Here is a 26,439-nt window from a genome sequence, read left to right as displayed (position 1 = left end):
CATTTTTTATCATCTCGTGAGATCCCGCCGGCATCATTTGCATGTTACCACACGTTTGCAAACTGCACTTACATGTCCGAATTTTAAGCATTTATGACATTATAGAGGCCTCGGTACGTAAGGACGTACCGAATGCCTCACGTATCCAACCTCGACGTGTGTGGGCAAGGTCTCCGACTGAAACACTACTTTCACACATCGGGACCGTCCAAAGCGGTGAAAGCCAAGTACAGGAGCCGACGATGACAGCAATTTTTCAAGGCTGGAGTCAGTAATGTCTTCGTCCACATCGTAGATGACGCCTGTTGTAGTTTCCTTGTCATACGCGAAGAATGCGCGGACCGGAATGTTGCCCAACTGACCAATTGCTTTTAGTGTGTCCAGTATGGTCTTTGTATTGACTTCCACAGACAGGATGTTCTTTTGAGCATTTATACGTATCTGTTCAACTTGCCCAGGGGCGACAAGTTCTAAATACTCCGTCAAGCTCTGCCTATTCAGAGAGCTCATGATGTCTGTCGTCGTTTTTGGTACATACGAGATTGTGTATGACCGCATGCCACTCGCCTTTATCGGTGACTGTCGACCGGTCGGTGATGTCCTTCTGATCTTCCTCTTCAAACGGCGGCTTGAGACAACGGTGAAGTCGCTATCCGAGGCCATATCTTCAGTGGAATAGCCATCGGAAGTATCAATGTCGACGACGCTGGGGCGGAAGCGGTCACTCGCATCGGAGGCACAATGATGTGGTCGTCCAGGGCCCCATTGCTGGGAGGGGTTTTTATCCCCCATCCTAAGGGAAAACGTCCCCCAGTGTTCTTGTCTCTGATTGCAGAAATCACGAGAAAATCACAGGGATACACTGAGAGATCGGAGCTGAGGCAGATCACTACGATCACTTCTTCTTCTTCCTGTTGCAGAAAGAGCAGCTGTAGAGTTAATAGCGTGCGCAATAACTGATGTGGCCATATTTTCTGCTAGCACATTCCCCCCAATACCTGTATGGCCAGGCACCCAGCATATAATGGCATGCTGGTTAGATAAATACGCTTTACACAGCGGAATAGAGCTCAATGACTACAGGATTTTTGTGTTTACAGGGTGACTTCAAGGCATTTAAGAAGCTTGGATCGTCTGTAAATATAATAGTGCTTTGAAGTTTTGATTTCTTTATATGCATTACATCTGACAATAGTGTGTAGGCCTCAACCATAAAGGTACTTGTTCCCGGGTGCAGTATATATATATATATATATATATATATATATATATATATATATATATATATATGTGGGTGTGTGTGTATGTGTGTGTGTGTAATTAACGAAGTAATTCCGTACAGTAATCATGCAGTAGCCTTTGATGATGTTCTTCTCATGTACACCCGTGAACAAAAGTATACGGACCAGGGGTTCCGCGATAAAGCCGATTTTTTCCTGTGCCTGTGAACACAACTTGCAATTGAGGACTGCCGTCCAAACTTCGCATTGCGAACTTTGCAGTGCACCCATTAATCCCAGTTTATGCTTATTAATTACACAGAAGTTCAGTTTTTTTGGCAACCCTGTGGTCCGTATAATTTTGCTCACGGGTGTACATAGTTGGTACTAAACTTGTGCCTTGGTCCCTAGACATGTAATCCTTTTTCCCTGATACGATTAAATAAAAATTCACCAGCCCTTCCCCTGTCGAGAAAATAGGGGTAGCGAATCCCATCGTGTGTGAAACTGACCTACAACTTTTCCTTCCCTGTCTTAGTACTTGTCCTTCCCTTTCCTTCTACTTTTCCTTCCCTTTCGTGCAACGTTTTCTTCCGTTGCGTTGTACGATTCTCTGCTCGTCGCTGTCGTCGCTTGCATTCGATGTCTCGAGTTTGCTCGGCGGCGTGGTCAGCAGCATTCACCCGCCATTGCCGCTTGCGATTCTTCGAAAATAAATTGCTTCGAAATTGAATCGGTCCGTCACGTAAGACAATGAATGGGTCATACCCCCTTAAGCAGTGGTTCATACCCCCGTACACCCGCCGTGGTTGCTCAGTGGCTATGGTGTTGGGCTGCTGAGCACGAGGTTGCGGGATTGAATCCCGGCCACGGCGGCCGCATTTCGATGGGGGCGAAATGCGAAAACACCCGTGTACTTAGATTTAGGTGCACGTTAAAGAACCCCAGGTGGTCCAAATTTCCGAAGTCTCCCACTACGGCGTGCCTCATAATCAGATCGTGGTTTTGGCACATAAAACCCCATAATTTAATTTTTAAAACCCCCGTGAACGCGGCCTCACAACTACGACGGCAGAAGGGATGTGAACGCTGAAATGATTAGCGGCAACGGCGCCAGCTGTGGCAGAAGATGACGACGACGAACGTGGGAGCAGTGGCACGAGCAAGAGCGCAACCCGAGGGGCGCCAACGAGCCAGGCGCGGAAGAAGACGACGCTCGAGTCAATGCTGATGATACCGCCTACACCGCGTACACCGACCCCGACACAAGTGAGCCTATAAAGCTTCGCCTAAAAACACAACCATGTGTGGGATGGTACTCTTCAGGTCGTAGAGTCGCAAAGCACTAAACTTTTGCAGCTGCAGAAAGCATTTGTCCATTGTGCTACTTTGACGGCAGGATGTGAATGTCACCTCAATTCATTTTTATTGCAAACTTAAGCATCACACTGCTAAAGTCAAGAGAAAAGCTGCATGCATTCAGCCATCAGCACGGTAATACTTAACAGCCTAACGATAACATTAACTTGCGGTTCTTTCATTATATCCAAGATCACACTAACACATACATCTTTTTTTGTCCTCAATCCACTCAAACAAGTGCCAGAAAAGCCAGACCTAGAAGAGTTACGGTGAATATTTCGGCACGCCCGTATTTCATCTCATCATGGTGTCATTTTATAACCGTGCCGAAGCGAACGAAAATAATTCACATCTTAAAACCCCCGGTGACTTCAAGGACAGTTCCCGTGATGTAGGAACTCGTTGTGGGCGAGCACAGGAACTTGATGGCCTCTGCTATCTCCATTGGCTGGGCGGTCCTCTTGAGCGGTGTGTTCGCTACAACTCTTGCCTTGCTGCTTTCACCAGCGTCCTCCATCATGGGGGTCTCCACCCATCCGGGTATGACTACGTTGCAGCGGATACCGTGCTTCGCCAGTTCCAACGCTGCCGACTTGGTCAGCGCCACGACGCCGGCCTTGGCAGCGGCGTACGCGCACGACGGCATAGAGCCGCACTTGGCTGCAAGGCTGGATATGTTGACGATGGCTCCTCTCCATTCAGACAGCGGTGTTCCAGAACGCAGCATATCACGACTAGCTGCTCGGGTCACCAGGAAGGTACCCTGAAAACACCACAAGCAAGTTTTACGATCCCTTCCACGTATCACAGAGCTCAGTAATTTTCACAGTTCTCACGATGCACTCTGGCGGCACTAAGTCAGCCAAGATACACAATGCGGATTTCCCTCTTTAGTTGCCCTCAATACTTGACTAACTTTGAATTGAATAATTGACCCATTGCCTTTTTTTCCTAAAAAAAAGTGTCTTACTCATTGTGGCGTGTTCAACCACTGGGAGACCCCGTACACTTTTGCCTCTTTCAGTCTTAAAAAAATATGAAACACGACCCCACTCACCTCCACAATAATCACTATTTCCCGGCTGATTTGCATATAAACTGAGTAAGTGCGCAGATCCTACCCACAGCTGGAATCAACGTTATGCCAAGCACTTTGCGGCCCATCTAACCTCGTTCGGGAGTGCGCAAATCGTTACCAAATGACATGACACTTAAGACGAGCAAACGTGTGTTTGCGTGCCTGCGTGTGTGTCAGTGGCAGCGATAAGAAATCGTTACGATGACGTCAGTAGGACGAAGACAGTGACGACGATAGCTTTTCACTGACTGAGCGTGATGAGAGGCTCGGCTTGAGGTCCAAGGCTCTGTGAGACTGTGACAGTTTGTGTGCGACCTTTTGCGCATCCGTTCTCTCATCCGACGCGACGAACTGCTCAAGACAGTTACCTACCCACCGCTGGAAAAGGCAAGGTATTCTTCGCACCTTTTTACAACGAATCATTTTGAAACGGGAACGTTTACTCCGGAGTCAAGATACTTCGCATTAGCTTCGCCGACCGATGTCTCACCTTAAGTTCCACCCGGATAATGTCATCGAAGAGCTCATCAGTGCACTGGGAGAGTGGTGCCGTGCGCAAAATACCAGCACAGTGGACGACTGTGCTCAGTGGCTCGGAGAACGCACTCCTGATGCCATTGAAGAGCGTCTCCACGGACAACGGTTCACCAACGTCAACGTACATGGCCTGGTGCTTGGCCTCACCTGCGCACAATGTGTTAGCTGTGACGTGCACGGCAGAAGGAGTACATTGGAGTATAAGGAGAGCTACGCCTTTGCTGTTTTCAATCAATCACTTAGTTTCACGCGAAAATGGCCGCACACCATCCCGTCATGCCCTCACCTTCGAGTAGTAAGAATTCGTTTGCTTCCGTCTTCAACTTTCATGAATTTTTCTTTGGGGACCCATCAAAGCTAAAACGACTCAAAAGAACAACAGCAAATACACAGGTCCTGATGCCACACTTGAGCGAGTGCAATGTGTTAGCGCTAAGATTGCCTACCATTTGACGGTTTTCAGACGACTCTTAATCTATGCATGGCGACCCGTGAACGCTTTACCTGTGTCAATTTGTTTCTATATCTCCGCTTTCCTTCTCAATTTCTCTCTCTCTTCCTTTTTCCGTACTGTAAATATCTGCAGGCTGAATACGCCATCAAAACGCTGTTTATGGTACTGCACTTCGCGCATGCCTTCGCAGCCCCAGTACAGCATGGAGCCACAGGAAACTTCAGGTACCGTGTTCTACTAGCCTACTATGCCGAAAAAGTGCAGATTCGACGCACATGTTCGAACCAATGCGAAGCGAAGCTTTAGTGAAACCGGTAAATAAGTGCGATGCAACTAATCGCTATGCATACAAGTGCGTTTAGTCTTAACATAGGCGATGTTTAATCTCATGTAATATTCATGTTGATTCGCCGCAAAAGTCACAACAATCGCACGCAGTTTTCATATGTATGCACTACAGCGCTCAAAGACTACTCTTAAATGCAAGCATTAAATCATGCGGGCGCAGTCTTGAGACGTCTACACTGTGACGTCACGACAACGAAGACAACATATATTGCTTACTGAAGAATGAATGGTGATGACTGGTGTATGCACAGAGTAGTACGACACACATCTGGCTACATACTTAATGACTCTGCATCTCTTGTGTCACAGCGGCACGTAACCATTTTGGAAGGATGGCCAAGAATGGGCACACACCCAATGGCTAAATTAAAGAAAATCGACTTAATCAAATATTTGGTTTGATATGCTGCGGTATTCAACTAACAGGTCTGTGTGTTTTGAAGAAACTTATGAACCGGTATTGTATGTTCATGTTTTTTGCAGCGATTATTTTTTATTGCACAGAAAAGAGGTCAGCTTCTACTAGAACTACATTGCGGGTTACGATAGCGGGGTTATATAAGCAAACCTATTATCTGGACCTCGCATAATATCTGGAGCTCGCATTCGGCTCCAGCGCACATATAACGTTTGTCACACGCTAAATGTGTTATTGGAAGTCTGGCGTACATTCGGGATGTGTACATGGCACAGAATGAACGCAACGACTGAGTAATGTCGAACGCAGTGAGTAATGTTGCTCTAATTCATTGAGTGCCTGAAGGAGGGGGGGGGGGGGGGGGTTACTACAGCTGTATTAGGAATTCTGACATGTTGGGTTTTAAATAGTTTTATATTCGGACTATGAATTGAAATGCCAGAAAGATGAAATAAATAAACAAGTGGTGAGCTTAGCCCCAAGGCATAGCATTCACAACGACAGGAAGGTATAGCGTTGTACTAAAGGTGCCTCAGAATGCTGACGTGATGATGAAGGTGCCACTGCCGTTGCAGGTGTCTGAACTTCAATGGTGCAGTAAATAAGGCCGAGGGACAATTATCGGCAATCGTCAGCGTCCTCAAAAAGGATTACATAATATATTTACCTTGACATTAACCATGGTCTTCACAGCTGCTCATCAGGAACGCTGATGTGTCTGTGGTAACAAAGCTTATGTCAACAGCGAAAGCGAGAACGCTGCCCTCTCTTACAAAAACGCGTTTAGATGTTTCATGGGCTGTCCATAGACTTCTTGTAGACAAGATTTCTTGTTTATAGCTTCGTTCTAAACAAAACTTATAGACTATTTCTAGGCAAACGATTCATAAGGTGCATATTCCTTTTTGTTCACTCGTAGTCTATAGACAATAAACAACAACGTTCTTATTTTTTGTTTACCCCCACTTTTATAAAGTCAATAGACAAAAGTCGACACTGTATTTATTGCGTTTTGACACTTCTCTGGCTATAAATTCTCCATAAGCAAAACTCGTTAAGTGGTCTACCTATTTTTGTCCATTTGCAACTGTATAAACAAGAAAGTCCATGTTTTAGGTCGATTCCCAGATTACTGAATATCTATAGAGAAAAGCTGTTAAGCTTCTGACCTTTTCATCTTTGTCAATCAATTACGCATTCCCAATCAGGAGTTCACCAAGCAATTCCAAGTTCAAGGTTCTGCTCGCATAGTTTCATCGCTGCATATGCTCGTTTTGAACTCGTGGTCGAACCATTGAGTGGGATGACATTCAAAGATATTTTCACTTGCGAACCACATCAATGCCAGTTTCCAAGCGTGAATGAGTTCCCGACGCTCTAGTACACTTATCGCTTCAGTTCTACTAGCGGTCCATAGATTGCCTATAGTAGTTAGGCTCAGCCGATTCTGGTGACCATGGTGGTGACTTGGTTGCGCCAATTCTGATAGCAGTGCATATGTGTCCTCATACAATGTATTAATGTCGTTTAGTGCAGTTTAGTGCAGTTTCGCCCGAAGAATACTAGAAAGTTTCGATAGAAAGTGTAACATTTGCATCATACATTCTTCAGAATATATCCTGTGTGGCTGGGACGTGTACACCTAGCTTTATGCATTTGGAAGAATTGTGTGTATGGCTTCTTATACATAGCCCCAGTGAAGCAGTGGGACGTCACGAATGGCCATGTTCGCTGGAGCGAGCCGCCCGTATGCCGGTTGCGTTAAAGTGTGATGAATAAAGGCCAACCTCCATGGAGCGAAAAGGCGACGAACTTTCGGCGGCAGCCGTGTTGAAACGCCTGTTTCAAGTATAGTGGTAGCGTCGTCTGCTACAGTGTGCGGCGCATAGAAGCCGACGAGAACGAGGTTTGGAGGAAGGCGCGTGGCACGCGAAATTGCATGCATGGACACGAAAAGGAAAAGAAGAAATGAAACCCTGAAGACGAGCTGACGTATTGTCTCTTTGTATCAAGGCTTGTCCGTCCCCGACGACGCAGCCTGCTCTTTCCTTCGAAAAGGCTTTCGCCTTTACATTTGGTGCCGAAAACCCGGGAGCAAGACTTCGACTTGGATTGGCCATGGAGCGCTTGAAGAAGATGCGTGCAGCTCGAAGAGCTCAGCAGACGCGACTTGTGAAAGAGATTAGTGACCTCATTGAAACCAACGAGTTCAACCTGGCAACGCTCCGGACTATCAATCAGCGTCTCGAGAAGAACACGAATGAGCTCACGAAGATGAACGGTGAGCTTCATGCCGAGATGTCTGACGATGAGGTCGCAGCCGACTACGATTCCGTACTGGAATATGAAGACCAGGCCGCTGGCGCCCTGGGACTGCTGCGACACCATATTTTGGAGCTGTCTAATCCTCCGACCACTGGTACAGGTGTTCGTGTAGAGCCGCCGCCCATACAACCTACCAGCGCGCTGCCTTCTGGCGAGAACGGTCCCCAAGTGAGTGCCCCTGCCGCACTTGGACCAAGACTGCCCAAATTGCACCTCCTGAGATGCGATGGATCAACGATGAAGTGGCAGTCGTTTTGGGACGTGTTCCGCAACAACGTGCATGAGAACTCCCGTCTCAGTGACATCGTGAAGTTCCAGTATCTCCGCTCTCTTCTGGACGGCCCGGCAGCCAAGGCTATCGCAGGGATCCTTACCACCGAGAACAGTTACGCCGATGCCATTGAGATTCTCAAGGAACGTTTCGGGAACGCCAAGATCATCGAGGCAAAGTACCTTGAGAACCTGCGTACCCTCACTCCGGTGAGCTCTTCGACCCATGTCACGGGATTGCGGAACCTGTACGATTTATTACAGGTGAATATAAGAGGACTGAGAGGTCTCGGAATTCCTACGTCGTCGTATGCAGCAATGCTCGGCGAAGCTTTAACGAAAGCCATTCCTCAAGACGTCATGGTAAATTACCATAGACACAGAAGCCTTAAGGTAAATGACGATCGGAACTTAAAGCCAACAGCGGAGGAAGACCTTGAAGATCTCCTGCAGTATTTTCGCGTCGAGGTTGACTGCAGGGAGAGAACAGCTCACGGTCTATTAGAGGGATCCAGCAGACAGTACCTGCTGCCCGGATCCGGTCGCCGACAGACACCGCCGTCATCGGCAGCAGTGCTTAAGAACAGTGCCACTGAAACGTGCGTCTTTTGCGAGAAGTGTCATGCAACATCAGAGTGTGACTCCTCCTTGGACCACAACGAGAAAAGGCGTCTGCTCACGGCAAGCGGCAGCTGTTTCCGGTGCACTACCAAGGGGCATCGGGCCGAGGATTGCCGCCGCAAGGTTAGTTGCACCCACTGCGCCGGCAGACATGCCTCATCTATGTGCTATAAGAGCAGATCGCAGGCGGTTACACCTGAACCAAAGCAGTCTCTCAGCAGCGCGTCGATGCATGCTACACAAGTAGGCAGCAAGAACCGTTGCAGATTTGACACTGCTATTCTACTTCAGACGTTTAGAGCGTGGATGCGGGGCACCAATCTTTGCTGCTACGTACGAGGCATTCTTGACAGCGGCAGCCAACGTACTTTTGTTAGCCAAGAACTATCGCACAAACTGAAGCTCGAAGTCATAGATGAAGTTGACTTATGCATACGCGTCTTTGGCCATCAAAGTCCCAGCCGCACTGCTCGACGAAAGATAGTTAAACTTGTACTGCAGAGTCAGTTTGACGGGACCCTTGTGGAAATTGAGGCTATTGAAATCCCGCACATTTGCGAGGACATTGTGGAGATTCCGCATGACAACGACTTTGTCAAGAAAATAGAGAGTCGTTGTAGTCTCCTGGCTGACATGGTTGCTTACCCTGGAACGCTACAGGAACCAGGAATTAGTTTGCTAATCGAGGCAGATCAGATTTGGAAAATATTAAGAGCCGAAGTAACATGAGATGAGGCCCACAAAGAACTGGTTGCTAGAAGCTCGGCACTTGGATGGGTATTACAAGGCCCAATTAGCAACGACAGATGTCTCAATCGACGGACGCAGACGAATGTGTGTGTGCTCCGTACTTCGTGTTGCATGTTCGACGATCTATCAACATCACTACAGAAATTCTGGCAGCTTGAGAGTTTGGGTATAACTGATCAGCCAGATTCGTCTGAACATGATAATACCGTTTGGAAAGAATTTAACAACAATGTTAAGCTGTGCGACCATCGCTACGAAGTAAGCCTCCCTTGGAAGGCGCTTGATGCCGAACTTAAAGACAACCGGATGGTAGCGATGAAAAGGTTACAGTGCCTCCTCCGCCGACTGTCCAAGAGCAAGGACCTTCTACTTCAGTGCGATACGGCGGTCACGCAGTATCTCAAGGATGGTCATGCAGAACCCGTGCCTTCGCACGACACAGTACAGAACAAGACGTATTACATGCCACATCACGAAGTCATCAAGGAGTCTTCCACGACGACTAAGCTACGCGTCGTTTTTGATGCGTCATCGCATGCAGCCGGAGCGACATCCTTGAACGATCATCTGGAGAAAGGCCCAAACCTCAACAATGACCCGTTGAAAATGTTATCTTTTCGCATGCATAAGATTGGGATCACCGCAGACGTTCAGAAGGCGTTTCTGCAGATTTCAATCAAGTGCGCCGACAGGGATTCTCTGAGATTCTTGTGGTTTGAGAACACGCCGACGCGTGTAGAAGACCTATGTCGAGTCAAAGAGTATCGAATGACTCGTGTTCCTTTCAGTACTACATCGAGTCCGTTTCTACTCAGCGCGACTCTACAGTACCATTTCCATCATGGCTGCGAACCTTACAAGACTACTGCGCTAAAGTTGTCTAAATGCTTTTATGTAGACGACATGCTGATTGGAGTGGAGAACAACAAGGCAGCTCGCCAGCTGTATGAGGAAGCCACACATATATTTGCTGGTGCAGGCATGAAACTGCAAAAGTGGGCCACCAACAGCGCTGAAATGCGTGACTACGTTGAGAAGAAAGAACAGTCCGGCACTCCTGACAAGACAAAAATATTGGGCCTTATGTGGGACACTAAAGAGGACACGATAAGCGTGAATGTACAACCAATATTGGAATGGTTCAAAAACGAGGAGCCCACAAAACGATTCATTTTGCAGACATCGGCTCGAATTTATGACCCACTCGGCTTTGTAGCACCGTTTCTGATCCGAGTCAAAATACTTTTTCAACGCATCTGGCGAATGGGGACGTCGTGAGATCACGGAATTCCAGACGAACTAGTTCAAGACTGGAAGAACTGGCTACGTGAATTGCCTGATATTGCATCGTTGGCTGTCCCAAGACTGTGCGATCCCTCGAGCTCCTTGTCAGTCACAGAGCTGCACGTTTTCACCGACGCGAGTAATGCAGCTTACGGAGCAGTCGCCTATTTGTGCATCCCGAGACATGCTATGGACTCCGATAGGCACTTCCTAATGGCAAAGGCTCAAGTGGCTCCACATAAAGAGCTTTCACTACCAAGACTCGAGCTCACAGCAGCTTTAGTCGGGGCAAGGCTTTCAAAGTTCATCAGGAGCACAATAAATATTTCCTCCCTGCAATATTTTTGTTGGACGGACTCTATGGTGGCTCTAAGTTGGATCAAAGGATCTGTCATGAAGTGGAAGCCGTTCGTCCGTAATCGAGTCGCCGAAATACTAGAACTAACAGATCCTTCACAATGGAACCACTGTTCTGGAAGGGACAACCCTGCAGACTTGCTTTCCAAGGGAATGTCAGCGCGTTCCCTCTGCACCAACGACCTCTGGTGGAGAGGGCCGGCTTGGCTAGCGACGCGGACCGAATGGCCTCCGACAACAACTGTAGAGACCTGCCCACCACTTGTGATAGAATAATGTGCGCCCGATACCGTCGTGTTACATGCGTCAACAGAGCCCCACCCTGCACTCTTCGACGTGAGCAGATATAGCTCCTGGACTCGCGTCCTTAGAGTGACCGCCTGGATCCTAATGGTTGCCGATGGTTCCAGACGACGAACACGTCAAAACAAACATGGGTTACTGACTGAAGAAATTGCCAAAGCGGAAGTTTACTGGCTCTCATACACCCAAACCCAAGCTTTCTCAACGGAAATAGCATCACTGAAAGCTGGGCGCGCCATCGAAACATCATCGCGGATAGAAGATCTCCATCCATTTCTTGGGGAGGACGACGGACTTCTACGCATAAGAACACGTCTACAGAACGCAGTTACTCAGCCTAGCGTCAAGAACCCTCTTCTGCTTCCTGGCGATCACCGAGTGACGCAGCTGATCGCTCACAGTGCCCACAAGCGTCTCTTCCACGCTGGAATAGCAGTTACAGTGGCAGAGCTACGGGAGAGATTCTGGATTGTGGCCGCCAGGCAGTGCGTGAAGAAAGTGATCGCGAAGTGCTCATGGTGTGCTCGTTTCCGCGCGAGCACACCATGCTGAACCTACGACACATACTCGAGGCTGAAAGCACTCGAGGCTGAACCCACGACACATACTGAGCTGCTTGAAACGTGGATTCATCGGCAAGAAATTCAAGAACGCTTCTGGAAGCGGTGGTATAAAGAGTATCTGATTTTACTCAGAAACGCCCATAATAGACCCGCGACGGCTCCAACACAAATCAGGACAAATGACGTGGTTATTATAAAAGATGAAAATGTGCCAAGAGTTCGCTGGAAGCTGGGAAATGTAGTGGATACTTTTCCTGGTGCTGATGGGGTAGTTCGTGCCTGTCGCTTGAAATTGTCGAACGGCCAGGTAATCTCGCGACCAGTGCAGCGTTTGTACCCTTTAGAAATGCACCCCCAGCAAATCTCCCGCCGGGAGTGTTGAAACGCCTGTTTCGAGTATTGTGGTAGCGTCGTCTGCTATAGTGTGCGGCGCATAGAAGCCGACCAGAACGAGGTTTGGAGGAAGGCGCGTGGCACGCGAAATTGCGTGCATGGACACGAAAAGGAAAAGAAGAAATGAAACCCTGAAGACGAGCTGACGTATTGTCTCTTTGTATCAAGGCTTGTCCGTCCTCGACGACGAAGCCTGCTCTTTCCTTCGAAAAGGCTTGCGCCTTTACAGGCCGCTCGGCGACGGCCGCCCGCCGCCCGACGTCAAAAACATGACTGTTCGCCGCCGATCCACTCCTTCCAGATATTCGCCGCCCAGCGAACCGCCGCCGCCGGAAGTCGTCGCGCGCGGCGGAGAGCGTGGCCGAATCGGACCACATCGCAGAGGTCGACTTCCGTCGGTCGCCCGTCGACGGGAGTTCTGGTTATTGACGCTTGGCTACTGTTCGGCTATTTCCTACCTTCGTTTCAAACGCTTGTTTTCCAGCGCTGTTTCACCTCCTTGTTGGTTGTTCTGCCTCAATGTTCTAGTGAATAATATGTGGTCACGGCTTGTCTTGTGTAGTTAGAGTCTTCGCTTCCCGATGATGCTCTGCCCATACATACCCGCAACATGATGCCTTGCGTACCGCCGTGTTTTGGAAAGACGTTTGATTGAAGTCTGCAGGTGTTGTTCACTGGTACATCCGAGAAAAACGCGAGCTGAAGTATCGCGTAGGTGCGGCATATGAGCGGCTCGCTACTTTAAGAGACAAAAGAGCCTTCTCGCAAGCCACGTACGTAAAACATGGCAGCGGTCCCCGCTGCCCGCTTCGAATTGAATTTGGCGTGGCTTTTGTAGAATTCGCTTCGTTCGTAGCAAATGACTGCGTAAACTACTTTCGCTTAGTCTGAGGTCGCTTCGACGATAGTGTATTTGGATAACCTTGTGGAGTTTTCGAGATCGCTTCTCGTTTCAAACAACACGAAGCCTAACGAGAGAAACCTTCAAGATATGTCAGCGCAACCAACCGGTGAAGTCGAGAGATAGGCGTGACGATGGCATAGGGCCTCTGAGATCGAAAGATCTCGCAGGCCAGCTAAAACTGATAAACGGGCGCTGCTTAGCGTACGCTGTACTATAGCGTATAGCGTACGCTATAAGTTGCGTACGCTATACTAAATCTGTCTAACTCGATGGCAGGGCAGGCTCGAAGGTGGAAGCTGACGGGAGAAAAACTCAGCTGCGCGCGAGCGGAGAGAACCGTAAACAAACACAGGGTGATAGACGAGGGATAAGTATCGCCGAAATACCGACGTGCCGCGTATTCACACGCACACACACACACGCACACACACACACACACACACACACACACACACACACACACACACACACACACACACACACACACACACACACACACACACACAAAAGTTACAGTCTAAATACATTCTGGCTAACGGCGAACACTTATTGCACGCACTTTTTCAGACCTGGGGCCTTATTTTACGTGTAAAAACATTGATTTAGGCGCTGTTTTGCCTTCTGCTGTCATTCGCCAACGTCGCTTTCGTAGCCTATCTCGTCTGGCCACAATTACTCCTCGCGGGCTGCGTCGACCGCATGGTCGGCGGCGTGGGGGCAATGTTTTTTTCTTTATTACGCGTGGTTTTGTTTTCGCTTTCACATTTGTTTGTAGCATCGGGACGATGCTTTTTAAGGGGAGAGTATTGACACGTATACATGTTTATCTTTCACCGGTGCCCCCTTTAGCCCTTTAGTCCCTGTTAGCCGGTGTCACCGGCTAACAAATGTTAAACGTTATCGCTCGGCGCAGGACGCACCTGTATCGGAAGTTTCTAAAACGTTATCGGACGCTTCTTTCCGTTGCCTGTTTTCACCGACGCTTATGTTATCTGATTGTGTGACCGACGCGAATTGTCTAGAACCTTCTGGAAGACACTGCGGGTACCAGGGATTAATCTGGAACATTCGATGACTCATGTATAAAAGCCTGCGCGTTTCACCGCTGATCATATTTCGACGATCGCCGACTGTGTTCGCCGCTTTCGTTGTGCTTCGAGTGTAGCTTGCTTTTGTGGGCACAGGCTCGCCCAATAAAGAATCGGTTTCGTCATACAGAGTTTTACGACTGTTTACTTCAGCGTCACTACTACGTGCGGCCATCGCTGACTTTCCTCCGTCCCCCGAGAAGAAGGCAGTCCGTAGATTTCTTGGACTGTGCGCCTATTAAGAGGCATTCACACGACCGTACGGAGGAGGCATTTTCGCAGCCGATGGCGTATCACGTGACGCGCGCGTCATCAAAACGTGCCGCCCTCGCCTAGTCCGGCCTCCTCCGCTCGCGGTCCGGATTGAAAATGCTCGCCGGTATTTCCATCCGTCCGTTTGGCGGTCGTCTGACGTCCATTTAGCGTAGTCAGCGTCAAATCTGTCCACACTGAACAGATTGGCGTGGCTACGATGGCGTGTTCTCGGCTTGAAGCCACGTGTGTTGTTGTGCCGCCGTGACCGCACGTGCGTTTGCTGTGGTGCAGCGAGAAATGCGAGTCATGGTTGCGCGCGCATTTCTATTTACTCAGACCGCGCAGCCTGCGTGACCTCAACATGAGTGAGGTGCACAAGAAAACGCTAAGTGACGAGGCAACCGTCACTTTTTTGGCTCTTGTTGAGGGATTCACAGCGCTATGGAATATAGAGCACTCCGAGTATGCAAACGCGCAGCTGCTAATAAGCGTTGGAGTCGAGAGTAAGTACGCAGATTCCGCAAACGGGGGGCGCTCCGGCTGTGGGAATGCGACCTAACCGGCTGCGCTGGATTCAAGTGATCACGTGACTGTTTTGCCCGCGAAGCAGGCGGGATTTTTCCCTCGCGTGTGTATCCACCTTTACAGACGCTTCGTCAAGGACTTTTCGCGGATCGCTGAGCCACTGACGTACCTCACGAAGGCCGACATCGAGTTCAAGTGGGATACGCCGCAAGTCGAAGCTTTTCATGAACTTAAGCGACGCCTGCAATTACCGCCAATACTTGCACATTTCGACGAAAACCCCGATACCGAAGTGCACACCGACGCAATCAGTGTAGGACTTGGCGCCGTGCTTGTGCAGAGGACTGAAGGACTAGAAAGGGTTGTAAGTTACGCTAGCCGGTCGCTGCCGAAGGCAGAAACAAGTTATTCCACAACTGAAAAGGAGTGCCTCGCCATAATCTGGGCTACATCAAAGTTTCGCCCCTACCTCTACGGCAGGCCCTTCAAAGTTGTGAGCGACCACCACGCCTTGTGTTGGCTAGCTAACTTGAAGGATCCTTCAGGTCGTCTCGCACGATGGAGTCTGAGACTTCAAGCATTCGATATTACCGTCGTTTACAAGTCCGGGCGAAAACACTCTGACGCCGACTGCTTGTCTCGCGCCCTCGTGGAACCGCCACCACAGGACGACCAGGATGACGACACTTTCTTGGGACCCATAAGTGCCGATGAATTCGCCGAACAGCGAGCCGACCCGGAACTAAGGAGCCTTGTAGACTACCTGCAAGGCAGGACCGTCATTGTGCCCAAGCTGTTCAGGCGAGGATTGGCGTCGTTTTTCTTGCAAAACGACATTTTTCTAAAGAACTTTTCGCCTCTCCGAGCCAACTACCTCCTCGTGGTATCCTCAGCATTGCGTCCAGAGGTTCTGCAAGCTCTCCATGACGACCCAACGGCAGGACGCCTCGGTTTTTCCCGCACGCTCGCGAGGATACCAGAAAAATACTACTGGCCTCGCCTCTCTGCCGACGTCGCCCATTACGTAAGGACATGCCGAGACTATCAGCGACGCAAAACACCGCCGACAGGACCAGCCGGACTTCTACAGCCGATCGAACCACCTCGCCGACCGTTCCAGCAGATCGGGATGAACTTACTGGGGCCTTTTCCAACGTCGACGTCCGGGAATAAATGGATCGTCGTCGCTACGGACTACCTCACTCGCTACGCCGAAACAAAAGCCTTGCCCAAAGGCAGTGCCGCCGAGGTAGCCCGATTCTTCGTTGAGAACATCCTCCTGCGTCACGGTGCCCCAGAAGTCCTCATCACCGACAGAGGTACAGCCTTCACGGCAGAACTAACTCAAGCCATCCTGCGATACAGCCAGACAAGCCATCGCCGGACCACCGCCTACCACCCGCAGACGAATGGCGTCACCGAGCGCCTAAATAAGACCATCGCTGACATGCTGGCAATGTACGTCGACGTCGAACACAAGACGTGGGATTCCATCCTTCCGTACGTGACCTTCGCATACAACACGGCCGTGCAAGCAACGACGCACATGGCGCCGTTCCACCTGGTCTGCGGTAGGAACCCGGCAACGACGCTTGACGCCATGCTACCGGACGTTGCCGACGAAGAAAATCTTGACGTTGCCACCTATTTGCAGCGTGCCGAAGAAGTTCGACAGCACGCCCGCCTGCGCATCAAGAACCAGCAGAGGAGCGACAGCCGACACTACAATCTTCGACGACGCTACGTCGAGTACCAGCCCGGCGACCGCGTTTGGGTCTGGACTCCGATACGCCGACGAGGACTTAGCGAGAAACTGTTACGTCGCAATTTCGGACCATATAAGATCATCCGACGTATTGGCGCACTGGACTATGAGGTCGTGCCTGACGGCATTTCGCAATCACAGCGGCGCCGCGCACGACCTGAAGTCATCCACGTGGTGCGTCTTAAGCCTTTCTACGCCCGCTGACGAACTTAGGCACTTTGTTACTTTTAAATGCGAATGCATTTCTTAGTCGGGGCATGTCAGGCGTCTGTCGGTGTCCGCGCGCCGGCAGGTGTTATCTCTCCGCTCTCACTCCCTCTCCCAGCAACAGCTGCGGGCGTGCGCGCTTATCCTCGCCCCTAGCAACCGGAGCCAGTGGTGCGGGCCGAGTAGCGGAGAGTGAGTGGAGAGGAGGAGCGCGCTCTGGCGTGTGAGGGCGCTCGCATCGCGGGAACTCGGCGGAGCTCCCGCGTGTGTGGAGAGAGTGTAGGATTGGGTAGGTGCAGTGCTTCGCCGCTTCTTCTCTCGCCGTTCGCTCTCTCTCCTCCCTGCGCCCCACTCTCCCGTTCGCTCGCTCGCACGTATATATAAATGGAGTGAAGCGCGAACCTCTCTCGACCGTTCGCTGGCTGGGCGCCTCTCAAGGCGATGGTAGAAGTCGGTGAAGGCGAATGTCTGACGGCAACGGTACCCCAAGCAAGAAGTGCAATACAATCCAACCCGAGCATTACACCTCTCGCTGGAGGTGACGTCACTGCAGTAGCTTCAACGTCATCATCAACCGGAGGAGAAGAGGCGGAAGACAAGGCTGCGAAGCGAAGAGCGCGTGATGCCGAACGCAAGCGAGCGAAGCGAGCTGCCGATACCGAACTCCGTGCTCGGGAAGCCGCTGCGAAACGCCAACGCCGAGCCGAAGATCCGGAAATGTGTGCTCAATACGCCGCTGTGAGAGGTCAACGGCGAGCCGAGAACGCTGAAGTTCGAGACGCGGCGGAGAAACGTCAACGGCGAGCCGCCGATCCTCGAGTGAAGCGGCGCGAGGCCGAGTCCAAGCGGCAACGACGACAGGCTGATCCCGCTGCCGCCCGCGCTCTCGATCGCGCCACGCAAGTGGCGGCGCGCGCTCGGCAGTTTACGCCGCCGGACGCCCGTTTCAAGCGCGACTTCGAGGACCACAGCTGCAAGGTTTGCGATCGGTTGTGGTTCGACAACAATCTGAGCGTGATAGGGGACATCAAGAAGGACTCGAGTCGTTTGAACGCGCTTCGGGTTCTTTGGAACGAGTTTGGAAGAGGAGGCCCCGACGACGAGCACGGCGATACCATCATCGCTGTCTGTGACGACAACCCTCGTCTGGCGCCGTTCAAGTCGTACCTGGTGTGTGCCTCGTGCCGCGAGTCTCTGGTCAACGGGCGCGTCCCTTCGATGAGCGTGAGTTTCGGCTACCGTTACCCTCCTCGTCCGGCGCACCTTCCCGATCTGAACACGGTCGAAGAACGGCTCATCTCGGCTCGACTCCCCTTCATGAGCACCAGGCGCCTGACCCGAGGTAACGGCCAGTTTGGAATCAAGGGACAGGTGGTGAACGTTCCGATCGACGTTCCCAGCGTTGTGGAGTGCCTTCCTCGCATGGTACCCGAGGACGTTGCGATCGACGTTCACGTCAAGCGGAGGTTGGTGAGTCCGGCAACGTACAAGCGCGGGTTGGTCAAGCGCAGCAACATTCTGGCTTGTGTTGTCATTGTACCTGACGGCCATAATCACAGCCTTGTGGTCGCTAAAGTGCGTGCGCGCACGCAGCAGCGTCGTACCCGCGAACCACAGCGTCCTCACAACCACTACCGGCAGCAGTGCCGCACGCCGTCAACGAGTACTACTTTGCTCGAAGCGTCAAGGACGGCGAATACTGCGGCGTTAATCTCGTTGCTAACGTGCATGGGAACCTCATATCGCATGCCGTTGCCACCTCGCCCGTTCGAGACACGTCTCCGTACAAAGACTTCTATTCTACCTACACCGGAGACGGAGTCTTTGTGGTGACCGTGTACCTCGCGCCCAACCTCGCTCGTGACGCCGTTGCCGCGCAACTGGACGCGGAAAGTGTGTGTGTGCGCTCCAAAGTATATGACCCCGTCGTCTTGGTTGGTGACTTTAACGTGGACGTGAGAAAGAGCGGCGAGTGGTTGGTGGAGTACATGCGGACAAAGTACTCTATGCAGTGTGCCTCCGCCGAGTCCGACAAGTGTCCGACTACCATTCACGGAAGTTGCATTGATCTCGCCTTTACCCGAAACTGTGACGTGCGCATGCTTCTCAAAGACCCTTTGACTATACACTTTAGCGACCACAAGCCTGTGATTATGGCCGTCAGGTACAATGACAACACAAACAGGTGCTGATGAATGTGTAAATAAATGGTTACGGTATAAATACTCGTGTCGTCATTAATTTACGCCATTAAAATTACTACGCCGTGTACTCTCGGCGCAAGAAATGCATTCGCATTTCCTCACGATTCCCTTCGGGGAGGTGGGGGCAATATTTTTTTTCTTTATTACGCGTGGTTTTGTTTTCGCTTTCACATTTGTTTGTAGCATCGGGACGATGCTTTTTAAGGGGAGAGTATTGACACGTATACATGTTTATCTTTCACCGGTGTCCCCTTTAGCCCTTTAGTGCCTGTTAGCCGGTGTCACCGGCTAACAAATGTTAAACGTTATCGCTCAGCGCAGGACGCGCCTGTATCGGAAGTTTCTAGAACGTTATCGATGCTTCTTTCCGTTGCCTGTTTTCACCGACGCTTATTTTATCTGATTGTATAACCGACGCGAATTGTTAGAACCTTCTGGAAGACACTGCGGGTACCAGGGATTAATCTGGAACATTCGATGACTCATGTATAAAAGCCGGCGCGTTTCACCGCTGATCATACTTCGACGATCGTCGACCGTGTTCGCCGCTTTCGTTGTGCTTCGAGTGTAGCTTGGTTTTGTGGGCAGAGGTTGGCCCAATAAATAATCAGTTTCGTCATACAGTTTTACGACTGTTTACTTCAGCGTCACTACTACGTGACAATATTGTCGCGGAGCTAGTTTAGATATAAGCTACCGAGATTGTATTTGCTGAGGTTGCTCTACAGGCTTTTTTTATAATTTATATATAGATAATGTAACCTCCATATTTCTTGCCCAGTTTACATGACCTCCGTAGTCGCTCTCGACAGTCGCTTCGACAGCCTTCAGTTCCCATAGCATGACCAATCGTGATAATTGATGGAAACAATTGGAATTTCCACGACACCCGCCGTGGTTGCTCAGTTGCTATGGTGTTGTGCTGCTGAGCACAAGGTCGTGGGATCGAATCCCGGCCACGGCCGCCGCATTTCGATGGGAGCGAAATGCGAAAACACCCGTGTACATAGATTTAGGTGCACGTTAAAGAACCCCAGGTAGTCCAAATTTCCGGAGTCTCCCACTACGGCGTGCCTCATAATCAGGTCGTGGTTTTGGCCCGTAAAACCCCATAATCTAATCCAATCTTCACGAGAACCAGATGCCAAGCAGGCATCAAGTTGACATCAGAGATACACGTAATGTTCCTAGGTGACGACGCAGAATTTGTATGGTAGTCTGCGATTGACTGATGCCACGCATGTGGTGCGCACGACAGGTTATGTGTTGTCTCAATCTGGGGAAGTACTTTTCACATTGCAATCACATCTTAGCTGCATAGCTAACATCGGCTTATTTCATGCAGTAGACTGATATCCTGAGCTATACACTCATCAAAGGGTTTCTTTCATATTAAATATGCGTCAAACCAACCGAGCACGTCCGGCCTGGCTTCCTTGACGGCATGTATGCCTGTGCGACCGACCTTATGTGTACGTCGGTGCGGGGTTGACTGCTTTGTCATATCACCAGGCTTACAGAAAGAAAATTCAGAGGCGATTACGGTATTTCCTAATGCAAATTTTGAGCGCAGCTGTCTAGGTCTCTTCAATTCGCGATATATTGTGTCAAAGAATTTGATTCCGAACGATAGGGTCCCTTCGGAGGCGGCGCTAAGCCTCTGCTCGGGCAGCTCGTTTAGCCGCAGCGGCAGATGAATTTCCAACAGTTGCGTCACTCATTGTTCAGAACGACATCGTGAACACGGGAACGCTTGGCTCGCTCTGAACGCATTCTCTAGAGGCGGCGGCGCAGGCGAAGTAGCGCATGCGCAGTTGGTCCGAAGCTCACGCCAGCGTTTTGTTTCTATGTGCGCTCACCGCATACCTGATCGCCGCCGTTGAGCATGTCTCGTGCGGCACTCTGCTTTCCGCCTCATCCTTTCAACATACTCTATTCCTCCGCTTTCCTCCTCGCAGTTGTCGCTATCGCCATATTTCATCCCCCGCTGCTGCGCTCCGCGTTCGCTCTTTCATCCTTCGCTGAACTCGTTCACTCGGTTAAGACGCACGCCTACGCTCCACGCAGGAACGGGCGCGCAGGAGCTGCGCTCTAATATGCACTAACATGTGTGGAAATTCATTTGATGGTACGCTGTAAGAGATTTGTTCTAGAAATACACGTCGTTAGCGAAGATTCAGGCACACGTAATAAAAGCACTTCAGGTTGTGTCTAAAGGCATTTACAAACAGTGCATTCACCCACGTGGACGCTCCGGGCGAGAGTTCACAGGACGGCATCGTTAAGCAGCGCGGACACTTGCATTTTCTCCCTCAATGACAAACGCTTTGAAAAATGGAATAAGGAAAGCTCTCTCACTCGCAAGCAGAGTGAGAGAGCGAGATAGAAAGAAAAAAAAACACACAAGCACCAGCGAAGCTGAAACGTAAGGCCCCGGTGTTTAGCAATGGGTTAATCCCGACTCTGTATTGAAGCGTTTCTCAATTTTTGGTTACATGTTTGTGTTTCTAGTGGAGCGCAAGCGCCAATGGCGGGCGGATGCTGCTAACCACGACGCAGAGCTAACCCGAGATATCGAACGCATGAGACAACGGCGAGTCAAGGAGGTGGCGTTGCAGGGAGAGCAGCGTTAGGGAGCCTAAAACGGTGTTGCATGTAGGCTCCGTAAGCAGCGTCAACGTGGCAATGGCGGGAACGCAATCGCCGGGGCCAACGCCCGCTTTCGGCGGGAGTTTCTCGAGCGGCCCTTTGGCTTCGGCTGCGACGAAACGTCCACGTAGAAATCTCGAAGTGGAACGCAAGCGCCAATGGCGGGCGGATGCTGCTAACCATGACGCCGAGCTAACTCGAGGTATCGAAGGCATGCGACAACAGCGAGCTGAGGAGACGGCGTTGCGGGCAGAGCAGCGTCAACGTGGCAATGGCGGGAACGCGTTCGCCGGGGCCAACGCCCGCTTTCGGCGGGAGTTTTTCGAGCGGCACTTTGGCTTCGTCTGCGACGAAACGTCCACGTTGAAATCGCCAAGTGGAATGCAAGCGCCAATGGCAGGCGGATGCTGCTAACCACGACGCCGAGCTCACTCGAGATATCGAACCCATGCGACAACGGCGAGCCGAGGAGCCGGCGTTGCGGGCAGAGAAGGTACGACGCAGTGAACGGCATCACTAACGGCGCTGCCAATGGCGCGCGCGCTTGGGTGCGACGTAGAGAACGACTAGCTGACGGCGCAGCCAATGGAGACGTTTAGCGAAACATGGGACGAATGGTTTTTCGTTTCGCCTAGCCATATACAGCTTTCGCTGTAAAAGACGCAGCTTCGCCCGAAAGGCGTAGCATCAATTGCGATAGCAGATTCGCGGACAGTCATACGAAGTAAGGATAGTAGTTTTATCAGCAGTGTAAATTTGTAAACATTCGCTTACCCAACTAAATTAACAAGCATGGTGTCAGCGTGCACAGGCAAACATGAACACATCACACTCGTTGACCGCGGGCACTCGCTGTCAAAACTCTGGCGTGAGGAAGCACGGCAGCTGCAGCGAGCGAAGTGACCTTCGTGCAGTCTATCGCTTCTACGCAAAGTGAGCGGCGAGAACACAGCACACGCAAAGCTACGAACCGTCGGCCCACCTAGACTGTCCCCCCAAAGCAGATCACTTTCAAGAGAAAGCCCGCGCGACCGCGCTATATGCACTGGCTGCCGAAGTACAACGCACCCCCCCCCCCCTCCTACCTCCCCTCTCCCCGGTGCCATGCGCGCGAAGGAAGACGGCGCGCTTCCTCCCCGCTTTTCTTGCGCGCGCGAGACTGAGCCGCGATCGTCGGCTCACCCTTGGACTTTACACGTCACGGCAACTACGACGGCAACTACGACAGCAAAAATGAACCTATTAATGAACAGTATAATTGCTGTCGCAATAATAAATTAGAAAAAGCGCTCGGAGACGGACGGAGCACGCAACGGCAGCTAAGCGCCCTGCATAAAACACTAAAGGCAGCGGCATTCCTCCTCGCCCGGCTTCTCCTTCTTCTGGCTTCCTCGCCGTCCTTGCTTTCCCTCGTTGCTCGCCCTCGCGGTTGGCTGCGGCCCCCGTAGTCCCCGTAGAATTCGCGTGTGTCGCGCTGCTGTAACTTATATTAATAACACACTTCCCGCATTAAGTTTTGTCGTGTCCTCGGCGTTTATTGTGCGAATGGCTTTTGGCGCAGTACCCTAGGCCTTGTTAGGCAGGCCACAGGTGCAAGAACAGTTTTTTTTTTCTGCAAAAAAAGTGCCGCGCAAATGCGTTGAAGCAGGCGGACAGAAAGCTGTAGCCTATTTCTCTAAACAATAATTCGTGCCAGTGATATCCACGACGATAGCAGAAAACAAGTGCTAGCTCGGTTATATGTGTGAGCAGGTCCTATATTCTAAATAGTGCTGGGAAAATTATTAGAACATGCTCGCATCATCACGCCTATAAACGTAGCGCGCTCATCACATGGTTTGTTTAGGTTCTAGTTGACGGTATTGTTCCGTTCTTTCTATTTGCTGTTTTATGCCAAGCAAGAGGCCAAGAATACGATAGAAAGATCTGCTAGCGCACATGCATGTAGCTTACTTATATTACGTCATTTGTCTCTTGTTTGGCACTTGACACACTGCATCAAATACAAGCTTCGCTTGAAAAAAAAAAAAAAAGAAGGGGAAGGGGGTTGCGTTTGCCGGTCACTCTATCACCGTAACCCTCGAAAAACATCTTGTAGAACACAGGCTGTGCTTCAATGACACCAACAACAAGGCTCACGCACGTTTTTTTTTTTTTTTTTTTTTTTTTTTTTTGCGCGTTGGCCAGTGTTCGGCCGCTGAACCAACACCACCTAGATAGCACACGGCCTGTACAGTCCGATCCATGGCGTCATGCTACCTCATCCGACTGCCATAGAATCTAATGGAGACGCTCTCGACTAAGCAACAGTGATTTTGACATCACCGCTTTCGTCACGCCAGCCTTGGCAATGGAAATTTCGGGCCAGGTAGCATGGCGTCATGTATCGGAGTGAACAGGCCTTGTGCTATCTAGGTGGTGCTGGCTTAACGCGTGCGAGTGCAGCATCTACGTTTTCCAAGTACAGTCATTTTTGGCACCTACGTCCTGGTGCAGGCGGCAAATCTTCCCTTATGCAGCCTCGATGTCGCGCTAAAATTTGCTTCAAAACAGCTTTCCCCACTAATGTTAACTTACTGGTCATTCTATCGGTATAAAAAGTTAATTACCTGCTGATTATTGCGCGAGATCTACGCTCCGAAAAATGAAAAGCTACAAATTTTTGACAAACTTAATTGGGGGTCATAAAAAGAGGTATCAACGTAGACCTACCTGGCAGAGATCGGGCAACATTCTCTGCTACCTCGAGCTGTATGTCAGCAACCACCACGGTGGCCCCTTCGGCGGCAAGCAAGTGGCAGACCGCCTGGCCGATACCACCCGCACCCCCTGTCACCAGGGCCAACCGTCCATAGAAAGGTACATTAACTGCAGTCATCGCGACTTGGATTCGGTGCGCAAGAAATTCTAAACGCGTCGACCACGTTTGTCGTCAGAATCGCTCAAGCACAGGCAGTGAGGGGCGCAGTGGGTGGCAGCTGCTGAGGAGAGAGGGTGTGCATATTTAGGCCGAAGGCAGGAAGTAGCTTGATGGCTCTCCACGTATCCGCAACTGCTCTGCGTCATCGACAACTAATCTGCCCGTTCCCCCGTACATGTGTCTGCCGCCACGCAGGCGTTCAAAATAAACCCAGGTGAACAGCCGCTCCCTAAAGAGCGGTGGAAAAAAACTTACACATCCGTTAGGAACTGCGGAAGTACGAAATTTATTGATTCGTCGAACTCTGTAGGAAGTTGAGAAACTGTACAGTTATGTGCGGGTGTACTTGGAGCTTAATGGTACAATTGCAGCTCAGGGCCATTTCAATGACAAGCAATGAGAAGTCCAACGACTCTAATGGAAAATTTGTCAATGTGCTGTTATCATTTTGCCAAGTTTTTCTGGATCACTTACTGGCTATAGAAATAACAAAACCTTGTCATAGAGCATTAGCAAACGTGTATTAGGTAACGGTTGGTTGCAAGGCAATGCAATGTGAATAAGTATTTGCTTGCCGGTATAGGTTATCGATTGTGGAAAATCACGAGCATTAGGGTAAGTTTGGAGCTATATTTTTGTGCATGTTAAAGAGGCTGAAGTTAAATGCGAAACTGTCACAGGAACGAACGACATAACGACGCACAGGACACCTGGATATAACCAGCAACCTGGAAAGTCAACAAGAATATTATGTTAAGGTATAGGAGTACAAATCCGGAAAGTATGCTTTAATAATTCCAGCAAGTACATGCGTGCATATGCTTCTCAGGCGCATACTTAATTAATTCTGCAAATGCTAGGTCACATTTTATATAATACCTATGCATATGCGTGCGTAAGTTAGCTGGAACCATTGAGCTATTTTCAAAGCATGTGGTTAAAGGTACGGCTAACGTATCGCTTCAACATTTTTACAGGCCCGTTAGACGGATCCGCCAGTTTTTATTAGAAGTTCGTCCGACGTATCCTGTTTTTTCTATAGTTAAATGTGTGTGGGAGAGTTTTGCAGCATGGGTGATGCACGCTACTCCTTGTCTTTTAGTTAAACAGTACTCATTAAAAATTGGCTAGCTAGAAAAGCAAATGAGAAAAAAAGAAGGCAGAGACAGTACCTAACAAAGATAGGCCGGCTAAAACAGACACAAAAACGAAATACAATATTGCCAGGCGTTAGTAACGCTCAGGGACGACGACGAAGAAGTTCTTTGGTGGTGCGGCTATGTTTTGAGGCAACAACAACAAAACAGTAAACAGCCGTTCGCTCGGAACTGACTGCTTGCCTTTTCCTCTCGTGACAAACTGGTGGAGGTGCTGGGTACACGTACACCCTATGCCTGCTGGGCCTCAACCAGAAGCTACCGTCGCTAGTACCTCAGGGACTACACAAATCCATCGAAGCAGCCGTCACCTGCAAGGTCTTCCTCCGCAATACAGTCCGCTGGCGACCTCTGCGAGGAAAATGTCAGCAACAACCGCAAACCAAACCGAGGAGATCCAAAATGCTGCGGTGCCATGCATTGTCAACGCGCCTCGCACGCCTAACGCGTTCCACGGCGACGCCTTTGAGGACGTAGAAGAC

General features: G+C 50.3%; 1 protein-coding gene across 1 annotated transcript; it reads right to left on the bottom strand.

The window, feature by feature from the left end:
• Positions 1-2,803: 2,803 nt before the first annotated feature.
• Positions 2,804-24,819, bottom strand: LOC119444558 (estradiol 17-beta-dehydrogenase 8). Its single transcript, XM_037708938.2, has 3 exons — positions 24,593-24,819; positions 4,151-4,344; positions 2,804-3,345 (listed from the first exon to the last, which is right to left on the bottom strand). Exons 1-3 carry the CDS (start codon positions 24,756-24,758, stop codon positions 2,929-2,931), a joined length of 777 nt encoding a protein of 258 aa, XP_037564866.1. The 5' UTR covers positions 24,759-24,819; the 3' UTR covers positions 2,804-2,928.
• Between the last annotated feature and the right edge of the window lie 1,620 nt (positions 24,820-26,439).

The sequence above is a fragment of the Dermacentor silvarum genome, chromosome 3, assembly GCF_013339745.2.
Source record: "Dermacentor silvarum isolate Dsil-2018 chromosome 3, BIME_Dsil_1.4, whole genome shotgun sequence".
In the NCBI taxonomy this organism is placed as follows: Eukaryota; Metazoa; Arthropoda; class Arachnida; order Ixodida; family Ixodidae; genus Dermacentor; species Dermacentor silvarum.
Note: the sequence above shows the minus strand (reverse complement) of the source record. Positions and strands in the feature narration are given on the sequence as shown.

Coding starts and splice junctions, on each gene's coding strand:
- LOC119444558 (XM_037708938.2), bottom strand. CDS start 24,758: ATGACTGCAGTTAATGTACCTTTCTATGGACGGTTGGCCCTGGTGACA. Junction 4,345..24,592: donor TGTTGCCCGATCTCTGCCAG/GTAGGTCTACGT, acceptor CATTGTGCGCAG/GTGAGGCCAAGCACCAGGCC. Junction 3,346..4,150: donor TTATCCGGGTGGAACTTAAG/GTGAGACATCGG, acceptor TGGTGTTTTCAG/GGTACCTTCCTGGTGACCCG.